The sequence below is a fragment of the Ambystoma mexicanum genome, chromosome 7q, assembly GCF_040938575.1.
Source record: "Ambystoma mexicanum isolate Mex_15411 chromosome 7q, UKY_AmexF1_1, whole genome shotgun sequence".
Taxonomy (NCBI): domain Eukaryota; kingdom Metazoa; phylum Chordata; class Amphibia; order Caudata; family Ambystomatidae; genus Ambystoma; species Ambystoma mexicanum.
Genome location: NC_090941.1, coordinates 562972611 through 562992617, shown reverse-complemented (window position 1 = coordinate 562992617; position 20007 = coordinate 562972611). Strand labels below are relative to the sequence as shown.

The 20007-nt window shown below is 43.3% G+C and overlaps 1 protein-coding gene across 2 annotated transcripts in view; it reads right to left on the bottom strand.

Annotated features, from left to right (window-relative positions):
• The window catches only part of WDFY2 (WD repeat and FYVE domain containing 2), a 1061998-nt gene that overhangs the window by 601920 nt on the left and 440071 nt on the right, over positions 1 to 20007 (bottom strand). For both annotated transcript variants that reach the window (XM_069640687.1, XM_069640686.1), the window contains exon 5: positions 9745 to 9895. In XM_069640687.1, coding sequence (XP_069496788.1) covers positions 9745 to 9895 — 151 coding nt within the window. The remainder of the gene's footprint in view (positions 1 to 9744; positions 9896 to 20007) is intronic.

Here is a 20007-nt window from a genome sequence, read left to right as displayed (position 1 = left end):
ACTGGTTCCCAATTCAGAGAATCATGTTTAGGAGCCTCAGTTTAATTTTCAAATGCATCCATGGCACTGCCCCTAGTTATTTGGGTCTAAAATCAGTCCCTACTATCCATCGCGGTCGCGCTAGCGTCAATCGACTGAACAAAACTTATTGAATATTCCCTTCTCCCACTTTGTGCATCGGGAAGATAGATGCTTCTCCATCAGAGGCCCTCGCCTTTGGAACTCATTGCCTGCCAAACTCCAGAAAACCGCTTCTTTGACTCTTTCGGAACAGGCTGAAAACGTTTTTGTTTCAATAACTGTTCTTCTAATGCTTTATTTTTCCTTTGCGCTTATCTGAACATCTGCGACTAGATGCAGTCTCTGTATTGAGCGTACCTTTGGCCTGCAGAGGGGAACTCTGGTGCCTCTGTCAGGTAGGAGTGCCCTGATGTATAGGCCAGACATAGTTGGGAATAAATCAGTAGTGTGTGCAATGCTGCATAACATGTGCATCAGAAGCTGTGCCCATGCCCCCAGATGTCAGCATGTCACCCCGAGAGGGGTGAAAGGCAGGATTGTACCGACTTCTCATGTTTGTATAGCCACAGAGTATATATTCAAACCCACTCAAATAGGTTTGTGGTCTCCTCATTTCATGTTCAAAAATGACTATTTCCAACAAAATAACATACTTGCCCACCCCCCTTGCCCTCTCTTCAGCCTCATTCCCAACATGGTTGCCTCTGCAACAAAAGTCCTATTGATATGGCTGTTTTCCCATGGCAGATTACTTAGCTTTTGAGCATGCAGCAGAGTGTTAGGACAGACGACAGGGGCTCACTGGTTGTGACCATTCTGTAGGGGTGACCGATATCCTGCATTGGCTAGAGTAGCGTCTTCTGCATGATCTCTGTGCCTGCCGATATTGCCTCTGCCAGCACTCAAACCCTCTGGCATATCACACATTTTGAGGCAGTCGCATATATGAGGCGCCGGGCACTGCCGGTCCAATGTCTCAGCCTTCAGTCAGGTTGGGCCATGCACAGCAACCCTAATGGCCTGCTGGTGTTGCATCTGCTGCTCAGCTCAGATATGCTTTCAATGCACTTTCGCTGCTCAATGCTGTTCAGCCTACCCTGATACCGCCAAGAGTGTACTGGGGAACCCAGTCTGGGATGCGGACCAGCACACTACAACTGACTCTGCCTTTCGTCAGTGGCACTACGCGCTGTGCCACCAGCAGACGGAAGTTCCAGCATTAATATGGCGCCCTTCCTGGAGTGATTGGATCTCCCAAAGGACGCCTTCCGTCCCGCATCCATGTGAATGCCAGCCGCCGATGCGGCCTCCGGCTTTAAGTTCTTCTAGTTCTGAGGAACTGGGTCTCAACTTCTCCCCCCCCCTCTGCCTTGCAGTGGACCCCGCTGTGGGAACCTGACTCATGCTGCATCAGTTACACCCAGCGCCCTCACACGCTTTGTGCGGGCCCTCTCCTTGTCTGCATTGAAAACAGGAGCCCCCTTCTCCAGAGCGACATCCGTAGGTCCAGATGAAGGCAGCCTTTACTGCCCCCCAAAACGTCTTATTGGACACGTAATTACAATACGGCCCATCTCTAAATCAGCAGGAATATAACTACCGACGTTGACCTAGGATTGGTCTCTACACAACACCCACTAGTTGATCCTCCAAGTCATCAGGAAGACAACATCTCTGACACTGGTTTTGGATTAGAAACAACTCGGTCCCCGGACCACAAGACTTTATACTTGTTCCGAAAACCAGGTCACAAACACACTAGATTCTGGTGGGTGGCGGATTCACTTACCCCGTTACACCACACACAACTAGGACGTGTGTTTTTTTTTTCCATTGTTTCCTTGTTTTACTTTTACTTTTGTGCTGGAAAGATTGTACATCCAGCTATACATGTACAGAATGGTTTTTGTTTGAAAATGTTCTTTCTTTGCTAACATTTGTTTGTATGTATACTACTGTTTGCTGAAATGTATAATGCACACCAATAGTTGGTGATTCTATGAAAGTGTAACCTGTTTTAGTACCTTTCTTTGAGAGAAATTTTGCATTCGCTATAAGAATCGCCAACATTAAAAATGGCTATTAAGTCACAGCAGTAGTCCACCTGAATCATTGTTCTGCTCCAGATCAGTAACATTGGATTCTTTGGGATAGCCTGAGATATAGAACTAATTGTATATCCAGAGCACGTGGGTTCCACATTTATTGTTCTTGGAGGATAACTAGTCACGAGCCTCATCTATTTGAAAGCAATCACACGTAAAGAAATAGTGTGTGTAACTATCCGTTCGGGTAGGTCAGTCCTCCTTCTGTATAGTAGCATTGGGATGCAGACAGGGCTGGGAGTGTTGCACAGGTACCCACCCCCCCTGCCCACCGGCATCCATGGATACAATAGCATCATCATCAATATTCCCTGTGTTCTGATGTTGGTGTCAATAAGTGGAGCGGGTGAAGAGATGGCACAGAGGGCCTACAGACTGGTCACATCTTCACCGGTAGTTGGCAGTTTAATCCCCTGGGCGGCTGCCTGGTAAAATGTCCTACAGCTGTCTGGTCTTCACACGGTCCTGCAGGGGTGGTGGTGTCGGTGGTGGCAGGTGGAGTGGTGCATCAAGAGCAGTGCCATTAGCCACAACTGCTGGCGTTGTGGTAGTTTGGCTGGTGGCAGCACCTGCGTAGCAGGCACCGATGGCAGAGGTTTCCTTTCCAGGGATCTTCTGGAAGGCAACAGGACTGTGCCGAGCAGGAGTCATGGGCAAGGTGCTGGTGATTAATGTGGGAAAATCAGTAGCAGAATGTTGCGTTGACCCTGTAATGCTAGGCCCTGCTACCGCTATATTGGTAGACTGTGAAACTGCTTAGTTAAGAAGGATAGGCAATCATTGTGCTGACTGGTCTATAGGCCAGTAAGATGGCTCTGCAGGTTGAGCACTCGCTGCTGCGATCTGTAGTTCGCAGGTTCGAATCCCGGCAAGGGCAACGCTGCCTTTCATCCTTCCGAGGTTGATAAACGAGTACCAACTTCAGTTGGGTGAGATTGTATGTAAATATGTTCTCTGTGAAGTGATTTGGCGAAAACGCTATGTAAATAACACATTATAGCAGAGTATGACAATGATAGATTTTGGAGAATGCTGACCAAAGGTCAATTAGAAAGGTGTGGACTGATATGCAGGGGTAACATTATTCAAACATTAATACACGTGCCCTCAGACAATCACACACCTTGGTAGGTGTCAAACAAATTTGGCATGGCTAGGCTTTTGCTGACATGTGCACTATGTGGTTAGCTCTGGAAGTCAGCATGCTACTGTACAATCGTGGATGAGGCATGTTTTTATGGGCCACACAGAGCAGTGGCATGATTGGAAAAGGAAATGGGGACAGGATTACTTTGCCTGCCATTTGTGCTGTATCTTAATGGCAGATTCATGGCTCATGTCACTTACATGATCTTGTTACATACTGGCTGTGTAGTGTTTATTGTTGGTTTCATGGTGTTCAACGCTTATGAGTTGCATGTGGCCAGAGGGGATGTTGTATGGCCATGGCATGCCCTGAGGAACCTATCTTCAGATTACATGGGATCACAAATGTATTGATGCTATGGTATATTTCTGTCAAAGGCATTTTGACCTGGGGTCCCTCCCAAAGTGTCACATGCATTCAGTTGCCCCCAGATTATGCTCATTGGACTGCAGGCTTGGCTTGGGCTTTGTGGCATCTGACTCCACAGCCTGGAACTTGCCTTTGATACAGTGGCAGGTTATGCCTTCACATCACAGAGAGGACATCTTTCCTGTGCTGTACTCACCAGCTCAGATTGGCCGTCTGCTCAGACCTCGGCTCCTCAGATACCCTCTAGACCAGCCATGAAGAGGATAATGGCCCCCTTCTCTCAGGGCAGGAAGGTAAGCGGCTTAGCAGTACCACATTTTATGGCAGCAGGCTCCCACCGCTGAATGGGGATTCAACTCTGCATCCTGGCCTTCAGGTCATTCCATCTCTTACAGTAGTATTCAATGTCCTGAGGCAGAGTGTCTACAGCGGTCTCTTATTTTTGTGCAGATGTTGTTCTCCCTCTGGGAAGTTGTTTCTCTGCTATGTGCCGCAAACAGTTTCCCTGCCTGGCTGACCACTTCATCAGCAAGAACCCAAAGCTCTGACTCATAGAATTTTGGTTTCCGCAAATTAATGTTTGGCACCTTCATTGTGCCTTTTTCCCCTGGTAGATTTTCAGGCTGCAATGACAAATAGAAATGTTTTTTTTTCAATGGACTGATAGCGGCCGCTGAGCTTCCCTGTGTGCAGTATGCAAAATGGTTAACAATTTATGTGTCTGGGTATGATGTTCCAAACAGCTGGAAGGACCTTTGTGGGTTCCCACTATGAGTTATTTGTTGTTTGTATCTGTTATATTATATTCTTCTTTTGTAGTATAGAATGAATTCTGTTACTCAAAGTAGTTCAAGTGTTCGTAGTTTTTCATTCCAAAGAAAGAAAAAGGCTATATTATTAAAGTCCAATGCAATTCGGTTCTAGGGACCATCTTCAGGGACAATTTCTAAAGAAAAAGATATGTACTAGAAAAACAAAAAAGTGTGCATGATGATATCTGCCTAAAGTACCAGATATATTACAATGCTGCTGAATGTAGTTCTCTTTACCTTCTTGTTTCTTCATAAGAGCATCTGCGGGACACCAGGAACGCAGTGGTGCGACTTCCTGTGTTCCCTATTCATTTTTGTTTTGAAAATGGCGCCAATCAATGCGATGATGTCATTGCGTGTCCCGGCGGCCATTTTGAGTAGGTATCAAGGTGTTCTATTCCCGTAGACCACGGAAATGGATATGAAATAGTGATAGACATTTATAATAAATTAGAACAAGATCTCATGTTAGAATTTAGCACATGTGTAAAATTATTTGATTAGTCACAAAAAAGGTCCAAAACCTTTCTCCTGGAAATAAGAATAATGAGCTTGATCTTTTAGACTTAAGTGATATAGTCTCATCTGTTCAAGTTGTGCCTTTCCAAAATGTTCAGGGTGCCCACTGGGGTCAATTATTAAAGTTTATCGCTTGACAGTTTGTGAGGAGGAGCATTGTTTCAGTTATTAACCACATTTTGCATAGGTTATTGATCTCTTGGTTTTGATCAGGGATGTGGATATTACAGTGTCATCTTGAACTGTATTGAATTTATGGAAATCCAGTATGCAAAATGATGCCATTTCCACTGGCAGAATTGCCATTGGTAATTCCTCCACCTTTCCGGCAGTAATAATATTTCTGCTGAAAAGTGGGGAAATTCCAGCTCTGTCTTTTTTTTTTTTTTGCCAATACTTCTGTGAGACAAAATTACTATTACTGCTGAAGGTTGAGGTCTGTGGCCTTGTAATATGGAGGTAATTCTGCCGGGTGCCAGGCTTGTAATAGTAATTTCATTCTAAGGAATTAGCAGAGTGTTAATTGCTGTACTCGTAATGAGGCCCATTGCCTGGGGTAAGACATGTCTCATGCCAGCCTAGGTTTTGCCATGTTTTCAAAAATGTTTCTTGCTCACCTGCTTTACCACACATTTGAAATTGCTCCCATAGCAATCCTTGTTCACAAAATAGGAAGATGAAACTTGCAGTCAAGGGATGACGTTTCATGACAACTATCAACCCCTCATAATACCCCACTCCAGCATCTTTTTTATGTAACCAAAAACTCATTTGACTTCTTTCATACATCTCAGTCCTTTGTTTTCATAGACCATCTTGAAAATCTTTTGCCTTGCTCTTGTGATCCCTTGGGTGCCGCTCAAAATGAATTGTTCAGCTAACTGCTCAACAAACGATGATCCCATTTTACTTTTGGTGTATGCTCAGATACGTTTCTGCAAGCCAATACCTGAAGTATTGTAATGCTGCTGCGACCCTTCCTGTGCACAAAAAGAGAGCAGGTCCTAGTTGTTGAAACAAAATAAGACATTGCTGGGCTTGCATGCCCGACCCTGCCCTTTGCTGTGCATGCCGAGCATGAAGCCAATAGCGGTCACATTAATTGTATCCAGCCCCACTACTACACTGGCTTGGCATCTGGTCAAATCCAATGCAATGGTAACTCAAGATATCATCCATGTCCTCATGTGAACAGACGCCTGGCCTAATATTCCATGGTTAAAGTGTATTCATTATTGTATGACCCAGTTAAATGCTCTTGGCCCCTTCCCACCGGCTGATTCTTTCAGCCAGGGTGGAAGGGACATCCCAAAAAATATTTTTTGTTCTTTGGTCAAGGAGAGGCGCGAGTCTAACCGGAAACACGCTATTGTGACTAACGTGAACTCCTTTCAACCCTACTTTACCTACAGCAACAATACAGTAGATTGCTGAATTGTAACGAGAGCTGAGAGCCAACAAAGCGAGCTGGCAAGGTTATGTGCAGGACCCAGAATGCCCTTACTGCAAATCAGCTGCTGAAAATCTTCTGCATATTTTCTTGCTGTGGGAAAGTGGACAACACACCAAGCACACCTTTTTATGGACAACGTCGTTTTGTTTTAGGCATAAGGATTTGTTAAGTAGTTGGATCTACTGTTAAGTTAAGTAAAGGTGCGTTGGAGTGGTACTCAGCCTTGGCATCTTTCTTTGGCTTTTCTGTTAGTTTTGCCTACGTAGTATACTCCAGAGGGGCAACAAATTTTGCAAACAAAAAGCAGGGACATTTCCATGTCTCCATTGCCAACACTGCAACAACATTATTAAAGGTGACTATGTGCGACATCCTAACACAGGCAAAAAAATCACTTTGAGACACTACGCTACATGTGACGGCAGAAATGTCATCTATGCCATTTGTTGCCCCTGTGGAGTATACTACGTAGGCAAATCTAACAAAAAAGCCAAAGAAAGATGGACAGAACACAAGTCTTCCATCAGGACAAAGAACATTAAATCTCCTGTTTATAGACATTACAGGGATCACAATCATAATATTTCACAGCTAAAAATGATCATACTGGAAGTACTAAACCCACTCCCAAGAGGGGGTGACCTACCGAAACAATTAGCTCAAAGAGAATTGTTCTGGATACAACGACTCGCTGCCATGACCCCCTTAAGTATGAACGAAGATTACTACCTTGGACCATTCCTCTAAATTGTACGATCTTGCCATTTTAATAGCCACATTAGATCTATTTGTGTCTTTGTTTTTAAATCGCTCTCCACTTTTTTCACACTCCAATCAATATGTGCTAGTACAAAGCCACAATAAGATTGAATTAATTAGGGTTAGAATATTATTTATGCCACCGCTGCAAAACAAGAGTTGAATACTTTCCTTCACTGTAAAACAAAAATGCATTAACAATAGAAATGTGTTGCTAAATGAGTTGAAGATTGTACACCCATCTAGACGGGATAGCAATTTCAATACTTTAAAATGTTAAATAAGCTCAGGGCATGAGTCATTTGGTGATCACCATTGGATTTCTGTAAAAATGTTTTTTTGTTATTTGATTTTCGATATATGTCCGAGTAGTTGTACAATTGGGGAGGACTATTGCTGTCCTCATTAGGAACCAATTGATGTAAAAGGCATATTCCAACTTGTTATTGGTTAACATCCCCTTTGAATGAATATCACTATTCAATCACACATCTATTAAAAGGCCGATGTAAGTCACAGTATTTTCAACAATGCCACCCAATATTTTGGTGACACGGGACGTCACTAGCGCGTAAACATAACCCCAGTTATATACTGCGGTCTTTGCTTACATGCAGCACTCAGACTGCGCCTTTCCTCGATTGAAATTATCTCAAGAGACTAGTGCCACACATTCGAAATTACCAGCGTCTCTCGCGCATGCGCGAGTGACGCAATACTTGTAGATAAACAGGAGTGACGTCACTCGCGCATGCGCAAGTGACGTCACGCGCTTACAGACAAATTTAAACGCTGGCGAAATTCAAAATGGCAGACGCGGCTTCTGTTCTCGCCTGACTGGAAGCAGTTCCCTGACAGGACCTACAAAGAAAGATAGAAGTAAGTAAATCTTGAACCGCCAGTTAATCCTTTGCTCCAAGTAAATAGAAAACAGTTCACTTACCTTTATTACTCTGGGTTCAACAGGGATTCCTTCTCTGAGATGGACCTCAAAGAATAGAACACTGTACAGGATTAACATCTGTAAGAGCATCCCGATATTGTTGATTGGGCAACCCTCTTCTTTTAGACTGCCTTAAGATACATGATCAGTAAGTGTAACACTCCTACTAGGGTATATATAATCAATTAGCGAACTGCATGCTTAGATTGCCACAATTATCTCCGGCTACAGCTATCCACACTGGGGTCTCCTCCTGGTCAAGAAGCAGCATATTTTGCAAATAAAGCAGCAAGAACAGAATCCTTACTGGTCATCCAAGATATTCCAACAAGCTCGGCAACATAAGTAGGGTAAGATCCGTTTTAGAGTATTATAATATACTGATGCAGTACCAACACTTAGTCTCTTTTGCAACCTGACAAATATCTGTCCCTTGATGAGGCTCATGTTATCTCTTTAGGCCTATTAGATATATTGATATCAGCTTACCATCTTCTTGTAAGTAGCATAAGGTCTATTTCACTCTTCGCTTTCGGGCAAGCAGCATAGATATACCCCCTATAAATTAATTGTGACTATCTAATCATAGTCTAGTCTGTATTGATTGGTACAAAAAGCACTGCAGTACCAAAAGAAATGTGATCATTCAGGAGGCAGGTTAACCTTGGCTAAAAAGTAATAACCACCCCATATCAGGAACACAAACCCTAGGAATTTGATGAAATATTTAGATCTTAATTTTGAGTTTTTTGAATTTGTTTGAGTTGAAGTATATCCACATAAACTATCTACATTGTATAAATAAAATGTTTCTTTTCTTTATCGAAATGTTTTTGAAAATGAATGGCCTCATTGATAGTGTGCAGGGGACGAAGTTTTCCTATTTAGGAAAACATTTTCTTTTAATTGTCTTGCTATGCCCACATTAATTGGCTTTGAGAAATTAGACGATTATTCCGATATTGAAGCGAGAAAAATGTGTACAATGTTGCCCTGCAATGACTTTTCTTTTACAAGCAGATTCACTTTACCTCGCCTGGGCATTTTTTAGCTTACCCGAGGAAGGCCTGGAGTGCGAGGAAACGTTGTGTGGACACTGTCACTTGAACTGCCCACCTAATTGTCAGCTATTAATTTTGGAAGATGCATAGTTTTATTGCTTGATTCAGATTCTATTGTGTGAAATGTATCTTATTGCTGTTCTACTGCTGCTATTGTGTATTGTATTTGCACATTTCATGGATTTATGCAAATAAACTTGTGTTGATGAAACAAAATAAAGATAAAATCTATAGTAACAATACAGAAAAAAAATACAAAAAAAGCCAATAACCCGAAGAAGACCAGATTAGTGGGTCGTGGCAAACGTCTAGTTATTAAAAAAAAAAATATATATATATTTAAAATAGAAAATACTCTTTTCACTTCAGTTACTTCAATTGTGTACCACCCAAATGTTTTTTCTTAAATGCAATGCACCGACAATATGCAAATCATGAATACTATACAAATGTATGATAATGGATTCCCAATGGCAGCATGATTTTAAAGTTTAGGACAAGAGTGCATGCTATTTTAGACAGGTGGTCGAAAACCTAAACTGCTCAAAAGGATACTGTAGACATGCTGCCCACGCAGCTGTGCGGTAGCCACCAAGGCGGCGGCCACTCTCCGAACAATGCCAGGTGAAGTTCTTGTCCTGACCTGTACTCAACACCCATTCCATTTCCAGAACAAAAAGAACCATTGTTACCCTGCCTTGATGAGCTGCAAAAGAAAATCCGAAAAACTAGAGTCAGTTGCATTTAGGCTCAGCACAAGCAAATACACAAACATTCAAATATTTACCTGCCAGCACATTCAAAATTCAATAGTGGCTCACATATTGCCCTTTGATTTCCTTCAAACTGTGTTTAAATGCCCCACTGTGTATATGAACAGTATAGCAACAAAGTGTGATTTGTATCAGAGGAGATCCTTGCACCTTGTAGGTACCAACATCATCCTTGGATTAATGCGAACCAAGAAGATTCCCAGGAAATTCTAATACTTGAATTCAGTTTTAGACATGATCATGGCAGTAATTTTAAAAAGCAATGCACAATTAGGAGCAATGCGTAAATCAATTCTATTCTTTCAAAGCTGAAAAGTCATCAGTGCAGTTCATTTATTTATTTGGGATTTGTTACACACTTCATATCAGCGTTCGGTAGCCTCCGAGCATTTAGGGAAGATGTATTCACCACAGAAGAGGTAGAGTAGAATGTTGAAGAACGTCTTGTCCACTGCTGTTCACACTGCACAGGGGCACATTCCGTTGCCCTTTTGGTATTAGACAGAATGATGATGTTTTAAGATTGAGCAGGGACAAGAAATTCCAACACCTGCCTTCGACATGGGTGTTGTGTGCAGTTTCTAGCAGTCTTTTCAGAAGGAATTTACAATAGGACTGTCAATGATAAAAAAGTCCCTGATCATGAATACGTAAACACTTGACATCTGAAAATATGCCGGGTGACTATAAACAGTTAACTTTGGAAAATTACAAAAGAGTAGTCTTTTTACTGCGGTGAAAATGTGTCTCCTATTATGCTACAGTGACATGAAGGTTTGTCTACAAGTGGTTGTTAAACTGGCAAAAAGAAAGAATTTGCAAACACCCACCAACTAAGAGGTCTTTACACAAACAAAGTTTGCTGCTGTAAATATTTGTTGCACTAATATACAATACATCATCATTGAGTGTAGGTGCATCATGATTGAAGCCATATGTGTGTCCAATAAATCGTAGTAAAAAAAAAACAATACATTAAATGCTGCACAATATATGAATATATAACGGCTAAAGAGGTGGTATACTGATGGGCATTTCAGATCGAAGAGAGACCACAGTGAATATGCAAAGGTGCCCATCTTCCTAGTTACAGAAAGTCAGACAAGAACGCAAATCTGCATTGAATAGTTATGATTAATATGCAGTCAGTTGAAAGCGGTGGGTACAAGATGTATGTATAGTGCAAACACTGTAGGTATGATAAACAAGAACATTGTTGAACAAACATTTAGATGCTATGAAATATAACATTTTAGCTCCAAGAAACCAATGGTGAACACTCAACATGAATGCAGAAAACGTTTATCATCTTGACAGGTTCCATCTCAGAATCATAACATTCATGCATTCTCATACTCCAAAAAAATATTTTAAACAAATTTAGATAAAACATGCCACATTCTGGAGATATAAAGTAACCCCCAAAGTAGGGTAAACAATTCAAGATACATAATTCATGACAGAACAAGGTACTCTTGTTACACTTCAAACTCACACCAGACAAACACATGGAGAAGACGCCAAATTGTGACGGACATCGAGCTGTTATAGATAAAGTTAAACGTTCTATCCTGGGAAGGAAGATTAGAAAAATCCCATCCCATTTAAAAGTGTTCTTGCACCAAAGTCTAGGAGAGGAGTGGGCTGGATCATTTCCTTGAGAGTTTGGCACCTGGGCTTCCATCACGAACATGAGCATACTAAATTTACCGGACAATAAGAGTATCGTTCAAAGATGATACTCCTTGCTACGAGCATAAACAATGCATTGAACATCAGGACCACTCAAATGAAGACACCACTGACTGGGGAGCAAAGCTGGGGTTTAAAATATTACTAAATGTGCATGCCAAATTACAAAATGCTCATTAGCACAATCTGGAGGGATATGAATGTAAGTGCTGCAAAGTGGTTCGCCGGGAGAGCTGGGGAGTTGTGACTAATTCCTGGGACAGCGTTTTCCAGCATCTAAAGGCAGTGAGGGTGAGATCTTGCACTTTCACTTGCTTCTGCATGTGAATTAAAAGTGAAGTTAAAAGTGCCCAAGTCCTCAAGCCTGTGTGTTTTACAACTCCCTAATCATTCAACTTCTAAACAAAGTACCTAAGTGATTGTACATTAAGACATTCATGCATATACTGTTCTTAAAGTATTTACGACATTCGATCCTCTACTGCTGAAGTCAGCCTAGCAGCGCATCTTGAGGGGTTCCTATTTGAGTATTATAGAGAGAACCGCCTACACTTTAGTCCGGCTTGCGTCTGGACAGTCACTCCTGCCACTCCGTGCAAATTGTGATGCCTCTGGTGTGTGTTTTATTAATCAAACATCTTGTTTAACTTTTAACACTTAGGAGTTTGGTTGGGAGGAGAGAATGGTTTAAAGCAGATTTTATCTCTGTACCACCTGGGGCCCAGTACATACATGTATAATCTGAGTAGTAAAACTTTGTCAGATGCTATGGATATCATGGAGACCAGCAAGAAAGTTCCCCAAGGTAAAGGTGGAAGGGCACTTGAGTGTACTGGCATGCATCCCATGAGCTCCGTGACTTGCATGATGTGGCCAATGAGGGGGATTGTCAATTGGACTTGAATGTCGCAATGGAGGGGGAGTTAATGCAGTCTTTACTCACTGAGCATCAGACTAGTTTCACAGGTGGAGATGTGGATGGACGGGCTCCCCCTTTGTTTGGGATGAATTCCCAGCTGCAAGGCATACATTATACTTTGAGGTAACTTGATGAACAAGTGAGGCTAACTGCACCGGAGATAATAGCCCTAAACACGCTATTAAGCTCTTTTGCTTCCTTATATGATAATATAAAACTGGAGTTACCAACTCACACCCTTCAGTTAAGTGAAATAAAACTTGGGCTGGAGGGTGTACAGGGGTATTGTAAAAAGCTGCTGGAAAGGCCCAACACCCCAAATACTTGGCCACTAATTGCACCCACCACCGTAGTGGAGAATTTTCAACAGCCCGTTATAAAGATCAGATCTCCTAAAAGCTGTATTTTGCATCCTGAAGTAGAGTCAAGGGAAGGCGGAGGGGTTGTAGTGAACCAATACCCGACAAGTTGGTAGTCCATTAGCGGAGGCAACTAATCAAAGTCAAAGAAAAAAAAGAAAAGGAAGGGCAGAAACTCAGACTCCAGAAACCTTTTAAGGAACGTACAACTGTCCAAAGCAATATTTTCTTCGCAGTAGCACCTCCATGGATAAGAAGAGAGCCAAGGGTTAACATACTCTGCACCCAGTTAACCCAGGATAAAGTTTTAATTGTTAAAGTAACTAGGGAGGTGGGCATGCAGACGGAAGCCTTGACTCAAAAGAACAACCAAGGCTGTACAATGGGCTAACCTAAGAGGGTTTCAATTACCAAAGGTCTTGGGTAACAATGTTGAGGTGGGAAAATAGAGTTCTGAATTGCCGGTTGAGTTGGTGCCTAAAGCTATGGGTGGGGAAGTGGGCCTTCAAACTGAGGGGATTGTGTCCGCTGTGGGGGTGTGGGGACTGTTGGTAAAATGGATCCAATAAGAATGAAAGCAGTCCCAGGGAGTGGCCTGGAAAAAGCTCAATAGTCAGTGAAATCTCAGGGGGAAGATCAGAGGTACCCGGCAGGTCCTAACCATCAGGCTGCTAATAAGGTGCTCAGTAGGCAGCCCACAAGGCGTGATGGAGTAGGAGGCGGGGGGCGCCAAAAGGAGCTCAATGAGAATCGAGACGTTGAATGTAATGATAGGGAATCATATAAAAATGTCAACCTGAGAATTGCGACGGCCGAAAATGCAGACTCTTTTTTATACCCCCCTTACACTATATATATATGTGGGGGGGTATGGGATATTATAGTAATATGTAGGGTTGCGGGGGTGTCTCCTCCCGCATATCTATGTGGTGCAAAGAGGGTTTAATAAAAAATAATTTAAAAAATAAAAAATAAAAAAATAATCAGCATTTTCGGCCGTCGCAATTATGTGTGGTCTCAGTGATCCCATAGATCCTAATGATAGGACGATGTGAAGTGGGATGGCATCGACTGGCACGGAATTGGCATATAGTCCGCCAGAGGTCAGATGTAAATGTTTGGGCTGTCCAAACGCCAAGCCAATCACAAGAGGGGAGAAGTTAAGGGAAACATCTATGGGGGTTCAACGGCCCCTCTGGAATTGGCCTGCTTTGATAGGGGTAAATGTATGGTCTTGGAACAATTATTTGCACTAGCGGAGGATAGACCACTAACATTCTAAATTTATTATATGAGATTCCTCAACTCCTTTTTGATCCGTTCTAAGGACATTGAAGCCGTTTATGTTCCTTATAACAAGCCTACGGATGTGGTGCAGATAGAGCTAAAATCAACGTTGGTTGTAAATCTAGTCACGTCAGAACTGGACTCAGTACGGTTGCTTGGGTACGACTTGTATCACTTAGGCTATCCGAAGGGTAATGAATGAGAAGACGACTTGGTTTATTATAGGGAGTACCAATGGGGTCAACAGAGGCAGGATTACATGTGACTTGGCATCTAATATTAGGCTTGCTATGTAGATGGGGGGAGGAAGTGCACTTGCTAAGAAAGGTAACAGTGAAAACTGGGCATGAGTCGCTCAATCTCTCAAAGGTGGTGTTAACAAGTCGAGTGAAAGGGGGACAGGGCTCTAACTAAAGGGGACTTGATGCCGGAGTTCACCTACTAGTTGGAACACCAGGGGCTTTTCTAGTTTCACACAGATTTAAAATGAAAGCAATGTTGGGCTAGCAGCAGATGTTCAATTATTTCAAGAGGTATGTTTAACCAGACCAGTCTGCCTTGATGGCTACAGAACCTTCCAACAATTATCCAGAAAGGGGTTGGGGGGCGGCCATTGGGTGGTCTGATTACAGCAGTAACAAACTCTTCTTAAAGAGTCTAAGGTAATCTCCGACGAGACCTATGGTATTTTAGTGATTCTGGTAAGGCTGAAAAATATCTTAAGGGAAGCCCCGCCGTTGATTAACATATATAGTAACCCCTTGTGTTCCAGCTTGTCTCCATATATGTCAAAACCTACGGAAATATGTGAGGTTTTCTACAGTGAACAGAATGGGACCCATGTTTTCATGGGGGTGATTTTAATGCTGCCTGTATTAAGATTGCAGTAAGTGCTCGTAAACTGAGGGGAGGACGATGGTAAGAAATAGGACCGATCGGTCGCCAATGGTAGTGTGGAAGGGGCCATTCCGCCCAATGTACTTGCAAGAACTCGCTCAACTCCTCCTGTATTGACTATCTAGTGTTCTTTAGAGTGTTTGATAAGTGCATGTACAGAATTTCAAATCCCTACAACTTCCCTAAGCAACCATAATCCCCTAATGGCCAAATTTGATTTTAGGATCAAGCACAATGTACAGTCCAACTTTTCAAATCTGATCCTGGGAAATTGGTGCAATAAGATGGGGAAGAAGATTGCGAGTGGACCGAAATGTACTGAACCTCTTGATACACTCAACCACAGTGACCGAGAAATCAGACGTTTTGAATGTGGGAGTTTGGGGCACTCACTGGATACATTTGTGGAGGCTCCAAAATTGAGGATAAAAGCAAAGGTGGTCGGCACTCATCCGTTCGATAAAACCGTGCAAGGCAAGAAAAAAGTACTGTGCAAGGACATTGGGACGTTTTGAAATGATTCTTGAATGTGGCAGCCAGTAGGGAACAGGTACAGAAGCTGAAACAATCCTTTAAAAACTGGCATAGATCCCATAGATAGCAGAAGGAGGGGGAAAGAATGTTGTGCACTGTTCCGAGTCAGGACTTTCATCATCTGTGGGTACTGATCAATAATCTCATACATTACCAGAATGACACGCAGGATAACCCTATTTTACAAGAAACCTGGGGCAGGCACTTTGAACCCAACTGCCATATCCTAGTACTGTCTGTGGGTTCTGAATTTTAGTGTTGTCACATATAACAGAGCATTAGGAAGGCACCAAACTCAAGGGAAATTGGGCCTAATGGTATATCAAATGTATTTCTCAAGAACAACCCTACAGTATGGGCCACTGTCCTGTTTTTTTCCATTCACATCTGTTTGGTAGCAAAGTCCACCCCTGGCTCCTGGAAAGGTTTGGTAGCAATTTCAATCTTTCAGGGGACAGGAGTAATCCCCTTAATTATTGCCCTTTTTCACTTTTGGACTGTGAAAGCAAAATATGTGCTGCCTTGGTTCTTCAGGAGCTTAAAGGGTGGGCTAATGCAACTGGGCGCCTGACTAAGTTTCAAAACCAGTTTTAGAAAGGGCATGTCTACGAATTTAAATGATTTTATTTGTCATGTATCCAGGAACAGGCTGGGGCAGGGGAAGCAGGGCTGGTCTTTCTAAGGGCGATAAACTTCTCCCAGGCATTCGATTCTGTAAACCGATCGGGGCTTTGGGCTGAGCTTCGGGATTGGGACATCCAAGTCACTATTGGTGATCTTGATCCATATGCATAGTGATACGGTACTGCAGGTTAGATTGAACAGGCAGGGGGCTTTGTCACAAGAGTTAAGCACACACTGGGTGTTGGCCCATTGCCTGTTCAATCTGTATTTGTCTGATCTGGGTGAATGTCTGAGAGCCGTGAGCTTTGTCCCTCCAAGGATAGGTGACCTGCCGGTTTGGGATTCAACTTATGCTGATGATGTGGTCCTACTAGATAGGACACAGGTGCGTTTGCAGAGGCTGGCTGCTGCTATTGAGGGCTATGCTGACTCAAATTAATTAATTATGAATTGTGCAAAAACAAATGTGTTAAGATTTTATAAAAAAATGTTATGGGCTTTGTATGGTCTGTTTCTAAGCAAACATTGTTTGCAAAGCAGAGTTTTAAGTATTTGGGTTTCGTTGTGGATCCATGGCCAAATCGAGGGAATGTAACAACTAGGTTAAAAACCAAAGCAGTGCAATTAGTAGTTCAGATTAGGAGAATCTACAAGAAATAACGGCGATTTTCACTTGTGCCAGTACTAGATTTCTAAAGGTTGAAAGTTAACCCTGCACTTTCAACCTTTTGTCTCGGGAGGATAGCTCAGGGGAAACGTGCTCGCCTTGGAAGCAAGACGACAGAGCAATACAGGTTTGATCCCCGGGTCAGCGCCTAGAATCCTCTGGGTATTAAGCGTGTTATAAATAACCTATCATATATCAGATCACCAACATATGGTGTGAAAATGCAGTTGTTTATCGGTGATAGATTGGGGCAAAGTAGAGGCGGGTATTTGGTGTAAGACATTTGAGTCTACTGGATTGCTTACCGAACATCGCTATTTGTCTAGAGCTGGGTTCGGCTCCTCTGTCTTACACTACTATACTAGTAGAATTCAGTATATCTAGTCGCATAGAACTGAAATCATCGACATGGTCCGCACCATACGCGCAACTATTTTCGAATAGAAGTGGGCAACTAATCTATCACTACACCTTTCAGGAAGATCGACCGAGTAGATATCACCAGAGTGGATTAGTCGCAGTGAAGGAACAGCAGAAAATATCTGTAGTAATGTAGAGCGATTCAATTGAATTGTATCATTTATAGATCTTATATTTTCAAAGCCTATAATTCTATAATTGAATGGTAAATTGTCCTTTAATCCTGCATTGGTAGGACAAGTGGACGTAGAAGCCAAATGGGACAGTGCAGAGTTAACTCCCATGCCAGCACTTTTAGAATGTTCAACCAAGTTTTCATGGACTGCATCTAAACTAGAAATATCTTCGACCCCGCGACTTGAACTATAACCGCAATTGATTGTTGTTCACCTTCAGATTGAACATTGCCAGTTATTCTGCTGTTACCCTTTGGAATAAAAAAATAAAAACTTTCCCTAGGCTTAGATGGTTTCATTTCCTCACTGCACCTAGTAGGAGAACTTGCAATCTCATTTTCGGCTACATTGTTGAACTGGCTATTGAGGTCTATAATTTCAGGTTCAAGGGGTAGGGGTAAGGATCTAAGAAATGTCCTTCCTATTGTGTTCCATATTTGGGTGATTCTTTGATTTTATTTAATTTTTATAGTTTTTCTGATTTTCGTTTTTTTACACTGAGTAGTCTTCAGTAGAGAAGATGCAACCACTTCACAAGGTCCCCTCTCCCCGAACCAGGAGTTACTGGAATCCGTTCAGGGGAACAAAACAGAACCGGGGATGCACTCAGTCTATCATGTCTAGCATTTCGTGTATTAAGAGAAAGAGTCGTGGTGTGCAAAGATTCATCATCCTTAGATGAATCAGGATGTTCCATGTTAAAAGCAATCAGGCTTTGTAAGAGAAATATCCTCTCTCAATGTGTTCATAATCAGAGTGAATTGTGTAAAAATGTAAGTTGCTCACTGTAGTAACTAGCATACTCATAGTCCATAGGCCCATTTCCTAAATACTTGTGGGTGTCCCCCCAACACGGGACAGTACGGGAACCTTTGGCAGCAAAAAATTGAGCTTCCCCTTTAAATTTAGCAGGGGTGTGGCCTCGGGCGTGGGAACAGTCTTCCAAGGCCCTCCGCTGCCTCACCTCAGTCCCCTTTGAGCACATCGGATGCTTAGATACCTGGCTACACTTATTTACATATCAGCCGATGGCATTCACATGGGGGAAGGTGGGTGGGACGTATGGAGGAAATGGGACTATGGATTATGAATACTGTAGTCACTACAGTGAATAGCTTTAATTACTCATACGTCCCGTCCCCTTTACTCTATCCTTGTGGGTGAATCCACTAAACAGGACCATAGGGTGGAGCCGCAACAACCTACCTCATATCTAGGATGAAGCAAAAAGTTTCTTCATAACCGCCTGACCCACCTCAGCCTAGAGCTGGTTAACCACGAAATATTGCTTACAGAAGGCAGACGGAGTGGCCCAAATAGCCACCTTGCTGATGACATCCCAAGAAACATGTCTCTGGAACGCAACGGCCGTTGCCTTCGCTCTGACTGCATGGGCATGGACCGGTTCGCCCATGGCAGTGTAGGCTTCTGAAATGGCCTGAACCATCCAACGGGCGATGGATGCCTTGGAAGCCTGAGAGTCGGGAGAGGAACCCCTAAAGGTGACAAACAATGCCTCAGACTTCCTGAAGGATTTCGGCCGAGAGAGGTCAAACTTGAGGACTCTCTTGAGGTCCAACGAATTAAGGGCCCTATCTGTTTCCGACTGCGGGTTCGGGAAGAACACCGGAAAGGCAGATCTCTTGATTCAGATGAAATGGAGAGACCACCTTGGGCATGAAGTTTGGGTGAGTGTGCAAGATGACCTTGCTGTTGTGAAACGTGGTAAAGGGCTTGCACAAAGACAACGCCTGAAGCTCACTAAAACTGCACGCAGAGGTTAGGGCATCCAGTAAAACCATTTTCAGCATTACCAGTCGATGTCCACAGAGGCCATCGGCTCGAAAAGGTTTGCGCTGCAAAGCTGCAAGTACCACATTAAGGTCCCAGACCAGATGCGGCCTATGCACCAGAGGAAAAAGCTTAGACAGCCCCATGAGGTGGGCCTTAACCACTGGGCTGGCCGCCGAAAACACCTGCTAAGGGAAATTCTGGTTAGCCTTGATGGCCACCAGATAAGTGCGGCAAGTATCCACCTGAACTCCCGAACGGGCCAGCTAAGCTGAAAAAGCCAGTACGTCCTCCAGAGGACAGGTGAGAGGATCCTGACCCTTGTCCCGAGCCCAATGGCAGAATCTAGTCCATTTACTCTTATACTGGGACCGAGCAGAGGGCCTCCTGGCCTGTTGAATGATGCCCCAGTTGTCCTCCACAAATTGAGCATGCTGAAGCCTTAGCTGATCAGGAACCAGACCCTCAGCACCAGCCTGGCCGGGCAGGGCAGGGTCCGGGTGTTCCACTGCCCCGCCCTGTCGCGTCAAGAACCCCAAGTTGGGGATCGGGAGGTGAAGAGGGCCCTGGGAGCACAGCTGTAGCAGATCTGAAAACAAGGCTCTCGAAAAGCCAGTGGGGGCAATCAAGATGTTACAGCCCACCGATGCCCGGAACTTGTGCAGGTTCCGCTGGAGCA